At 46.0% G+C, this 6000-nt stretch overlaps 1 protein-coding gene across 2 annotated transcripts in view; it reads left to right on the top strand.

Moving 5' to 3' along the window:
- The window catches only part of LOC135520672 (myosin-10-like), an 87379-nt gene that overhangs the window by 46324 nt on the left and 35055 nt on the right, over positions 1–6000 (top strand). For both annotated transcript variants that reach the window (XM_064946392.1, XM_064946393.1), the window contains exons 16-17: positions 4395–4509; positions 5157–5225. In XM_064946392.1, the coding sequence (XP_064802464.1) occupies positions 4395–4509; positions 5157–5225 (184 nt within the window). The remainder of the gene's footprint in view (positions 1–4394; positions 4510–5156; positions 5226–6000) is intronic.

The raw sequence follows: 6000 nt of genomic DNA, 5'->3' as shown, positions 1-6000 counted from the left end.
ATCATCCCTCCTCCCTTACACTGGAACGGTTTACATCTTCCTCTCTTTATCATCCCTCCTCCCTTACACTGGAAAGGTTTACATCTTCCTCTCTTTATCATCCCTCCTCCCTTATACTGGAACGGTTTACATCTTCCTCCCTTTATCATCCCTCCTCCCTTACACTGGAACGGTTTACATCTTCCTCCCTTTATCATCCCTCCTCCCTTATACTGGAACGGTTAACACCTTCCTGTCTTTATCCTCCTCCCTTACACTGGAATGGTTTACATCTTCCTCTCTTTATCATCCCTCCTCCCTTACACTGGAACGGTTTACATCTTCCTCCCTTTATCATCTCTCCTCCCTTATACTGGAACGGTTTACATCTTCCTCTCTTTATCATCCCTCCTCCCTTACACTGGAACAGTTTACATCTTCCTCCCTTTATCATCCCTCCTCCCTTACACTGGAACGGTTTACATCTTCCTCTCTTTATCATCCCTCCTCCCTTACACTGGAACGGTTTACATCTTCCTCCCTTTATCATCCCTCCTCCCTTACACTGGAACGGTTTACATCTTCCTCCCTTTATCATCACTCCTCCCTTACACTGGAACGGTTTACATCTTCCTCTCTTTACCCTCCTCCCTTACACTGGAACGGTTTACATCTTCCTTTCTTTATCATCCCTCCTCCCTTACACTGGAACGGTTTACATCTTCCTCTCTTTATCATCCCTCCTCCCTTACACTGGAACGGTTTACATCTTCCTCTCTTTATCATCCCTCCTCCCTTATACTGGAACGGTTTACATCTTCCTCTCTTTATCATCTCTCCTCCCTTACACTGGAACGGTTTACATCTTCCTCTCTTTATCATCCCTCCTCCCTTACACTGGAACGGTTTACATCTTCCTCTCTTTATCCTCCTCCCTTACACTGGAACGGTTTACATCTTCCTCTCTTTATCATCTCTCCTCCCTTACACTGGAACGGTTTACATCTTCCTCTCTTTATCATCCCTCCTCCCTTACACTGGAACGGTTTACATCTTCCTCTCTTTATCCTCCTCCCTTACACTGGAACGGTTTACATCTTCCTCTCTTTATCCTCCTCCCTTACACTGGAACGGTTTACATCTTCCTCTCTTTATCATCTCTCCTCCCTTACACTGGAACGGTTTACATCTTCCTCTCTTTATCATCCCTCCTCCCTTACACTGGAACGGTTTACATCTTCCTCTCTTTATCCTCCTCCCTTACACTGGAACGGTTTACATCTTCCTCTCTTTATCATCTCTCCTCCCTTACACTGGAACGGTTTACATCTTCCTCTCTTTATCCTCCTCCCTTACACTGGAACGGTTTACATCTTCCTCTCTTTATCCTCCCTCCTCCCTTATACTGGAACGGTTTACATCTTCCTCTCTTTATCATCTCTCCTCCCTTACACTGGAACGGTTTACATCCTCCTCTCTTTATCATCTCTCCTCCCTTACACTGGAACGGTTTACATCTTCCTCTCTTTATCCTCCTCCCTTACACTGGAACGGTTTACATCTTCCTCCCTTTATCATCCCTCCTCCCTTACACTGGAACGGTTTACATCTTCCTCTCTTTATCATCTCTCCTCCCTTACACTGGAACGGTTTACATCTTCCTCTCTTTATCATCCCTCCTCCCTTACACTGGAACGGTTTACATCTTCCTCTCTTTATCCTCCTCCCTTACACTGGAACGGTTTACATCTTCCTCCCTTTATCATCCCTCCTCCCTTACACTGGAACGGTTTACATCTTCCTCCCTTTATCATCCCTCCTCCCTTATACTGGAACGGTTTACATCTTCCTCCCTTTATCATCTCTCCTCCCTTATACTGGAACGGTTTACACCTTCCTCTCTTTATCATCTCTCCTCCCTTACACTGGAACGGTTTACATCTTCCTCCCTTTATCCTCCTCCCTTACACTGGAACGGTTTACATCTTCCTCTCTTTATCATCCCTCCTCCCTTACACTGGAACGGTTTACATCTTCCTCTCTTTATCCTCCTCCCTTACACTGGAACGGTTTACATCTTCCTCTCTTTATCATCTCTCCTCCCTTATACTGGAACGGTTTACATCCTCCTCTCTTTATCATCTCTCCTCCCTTACACTGGAACGGTTTACATCTTCCTCTCTTTATCCTCCTCCCTTACACTGGAACGGTTTACATCTTCCTCCCTTTATCATCCCTCCTCCCTTACACTGGAACGGTTTACATCTTCCTCTCTTTATCATCTCTCCTCCCTTACACTGGAACGGTTTACATCTTCCTCTCTTTATCATCCCTCCTCCCTTACACTGGAACGGTTTACATCTTCCTCTCTTTATCCTCCTCCCTTACACTGGAACGGTTTACATCTTCCTCCCTTTATCATCCCTCCACCCTTACACTGGAACGGTTTACATCTTCCTCCCTTTATCATCCCTCCTCCCTTATACTGGAACGGTTTACATCTTCCTCCCTTTATCATCCCTCCTCCCTTATACTGGAACGGTTTACACCTTCCTCTCTTTATCATCCCTCCTCCCTTACACTGGAACAGTTTACATCTTCCTCTCTTTATCATCTCTCCTCCCTTACACTGGAACGGTTTACAACTTCCTCCCTTTATCATCCCTCCTCCCTTACACTGGAACGGTTTACATCTTCCTGTCTTTATCATCCCTCCTCCCTTATACTGGAACAGTTTACATCTTCCTCTCTTTATCATCCCTCCTCCCTTATACTGGAACGGTTTACATCATCCTCCCTTTATCATCCCTCCTCCCTTACACTGGAACGGTTTACATCTTCCTCTCTTTATCATCCCTCCTCCCTTACACTGGAACGGTTTACACCTTCCTGTCTTTATCCTCCTCCCTTACACTGGAATGGTTTACATCTTCCTCTCTTTATCATCCCTCCTCCCTTACACTGGAACGGTTTACATCTTCCTCTCTTTATCATCTCTCCTCCCTTACACTGGAACGGTTTACATCTTCCTCTCTTTATCATCCCTCCTCCCTTACACTGGAACGGTTTACATCTTCCTCCCTTTATCATCCCTCCTCCCTTATACTGGAACAGTTTACATCTTCCTCTCTTTATCATCCCTCCTCCCTAACACTGGAACGGTTTACATCTTCCTCTCTTTATCATCCCTCCTCCCTTACACTGGAACAGTTTACATCTTCCTCTCTTTATCCTCCTCCCTTACACTGGAACGGTTTACACCTTCCTCTCTTTATCATCCCTCCTCCCTTACACTGGAACGGTTTACACCTTCCTCTCTTTATCATCCCTCCTCCCTTACACTGGAACGGTTTACATCTTCCTCTCTTTATCCTCCTCCCTTACACTGGAACGGTTTACATCTTCCTCTCTTTATCATCTCTCCTCCCTTACACTGGAACGGTTTACATCTTCCTCTCTTTATCATCCCTCCTCCCTTACACTGGAACGGTTTACATCTTCCTCCCTTTATCATCCCTCCTCCCTTATACTGGAACAGTTTACATCTTCCTCTCTTTATCATCCCTCCTCCCTTATACTGGAACGGTTTACATCTTCCTCTCTTTATCCTCCCTCCTCCCTTATACTGGAACGGTTTACATCTTCCTCTCTTTATCATCACTCCTCCCTTACACTGGAACGGTTTACATCTTCCTCTCTTTATCATCTCTCCTCCCTTACACTGGAACGGTTTACATCTTCCTCTCTTTATCATCTCTCCTCCCTTACACTGGAACGGTTTACATCTTCCTCCCTTTATCATCCCTCCTCCCTTACACTGGAACGGTTTACATCTTCCTCCCTTTATCATCCCTCCTCCCTTATACTGGAACAGTTTACATCTTCCTCTCTTTATCATCCCTCCTCCCTTATACTGGAACGGTTTACATCTTCCTCTCTTTATCCTCCCTCCTCCCTTATACTGGAACGGTTTACATCTTCCTCTCTTTATCATCCCTCCTCCCTTACACTGGAACGGTTTACATCTCGCTGTCTCTCTCCCTCTCTGTCTGTATGTCTGTCTGTCTCTCTCCCTCTCTGTGTCTCTCTCTCTCCCTCTGTCTCTCTCTCTCTCTCTCTCTCTCTTCCCCTCTCTGTCTCTCCCTCTCTCTCTCTCTCTGTCTCTCTCTCTCTCTCTGTCGCTCTCTCTCTGTCTCTCTCCCTCCCTGTCTCTCTCTCTGTCTCTCTCTCTCTCTGTCTCTCTCTCTCTCCCCCTTGTCTCTCTCTCTCTGTCTCTGTGTCTCTCGCTCCCCCTCTCCCACTCTCCCCCTCTCTCTCTCCCTCTGTCTCTCTCCCTCTCTCTCTCTCTCTCCCTCTCTGTCTCTGTCTCTCTCGCTCTCTCTCTCTGTCTCTCTCCCTCTCTCTTCTTCTGTCAGGTGGACTATAAGGCAGATGATTGGCTGGTGAAGAACATGGATCCTCTGAATGACAACATAGCATCTCTCCTCCACCAGTCCTCTGATCACTTCATCTCTGAGCTCTGGAGAGAGGGTACGACACACACACACACACAGAGTCAACAAATACTTCATACTTGGTCCCTTTATCAAAGTGTTAGTCAGAAATGGCACTGACCTAACTGTTTCTAATAGACAGGTGAAATCCACCTATGAGGATTCCCCCATATCTGTTTGATTCACAGCATAATACTGCTTCCCCAGAATGAACTAACAGCTGTATTTCTCTCTCTACTACTCTTCTCTTCTATTTGTATCTGCCCTCCTCTCACTGTTTTCTCTCCCCTCTCGTTCCCTTCTCTGTTCATCTTCAACTCAAACTATTCTCTCACTCCCTCCTCCCTTCTCCACTGTCCTGTTCTTCTTTCCCTTGTCACTCTTTCTTTCCTCTCTGTCCACCTTCTTCTCCCTCTGTCCACCTTCTTCTCCCTCTGTCCACCTTCTTCTCCCTCTGTCCACCTTCTTCTCCCTCTGTCCACCTTCTTCTCCCTCTGTCCACCTTCTTCTCCCTCTGTCCACCTTCTTCTCCCTCTGTCCACCTTCTTCTCCCTCTGTCCACCTTCTTCTCCCTCTGTCCACCTTCTTCTCCCTCTGTCCACCTTCTTCTCCCTCTGTCCACCTTCTTCTCCCTCTGTCCCTCCTCCTTTCTTTCCATGTTGACTTCCTCCTCTCCTACCTCAGATATTCAGACTCTTCCTCGAGTATATTTCTTTGACTCCTATGCCACACTGCAGACCAATGGCTCTGACAGTAGGTTTCTTCCTACGTCTGCTTGTGTCACGGCACCCCCCCCTCCCCCTAGTGCCTGGTAGACCCCTGGTGTGTTGTGTTATGTTGTGTGTGAGTGGTGTAGTTCATAGTGTCATGTTTAGTACCATGTTGTTACTGTTGTCCTCTGAATACTTCTCAACTCTGTTTGAGTATACATTTCTCAACTCTTTTCTATTTATCTCACTTTACATTTGTACTTAGTTGTTGTTGTTGATGATTTGCTTTTAGTGACAGTGCTGTGATGGTCTGGTGTTCATGCGTTGCTTTTTGAAATCTTTTGCAACATTCTGAAGGAATTCACTTCATTTCTATAGAAGCTCCATAAACCACAAGGCACTGCTCTCACATCCTCACCAGGGCTACGTTCAGAATTCTTAAACAGTTGCAAACGGTTTTGCTACACGTGTTTTTACAAAACAGCAAGTATGGTCAAGAAACATTGACCACAGAGAAACCTCCTGCAACATTTCAGATCCTGAAAAAGCCCTATATTAGTTTCTCCATTTTCTCTGGCATCACAATGGCCCCAACCAGAGCCACAGATATACAGAGTTTGATAAACTGTCTTCCATTTTGGCACCAAGCCGCCCATGACACTAACATTGTCATTTGCATTCTAACTACAGTGTTAACTGAAACCTCTCCCACCAACATGGAGCCCGTTCCAAATCTCTAACCTAGTTGGCCAAACTCATGTCTGTAGCTCTGGTCCCTCCACCACCAACCCACCAATCAGAGCTGTTCTAACTGTGAC

Source organism: Oncorhynchus masou, chromosome 29 (genome assembly GCF_036934945.1).
Source record: "Oncorhynchus masou masou isolate Uvic2021 chromosome 29, UVic_Omas_1.1, whole genome shotgun sequence".
Classification (NCBI taxonomy): Eukaryota; Metazoa; Chordata; class Actinopteri; order Salmoniformes; family Salmonidae; genus Oncorhynchus; species Oncorhynchus masou.
This window is presented reverse-complemented; position numbering and strand designations above follow the sequence as displayed.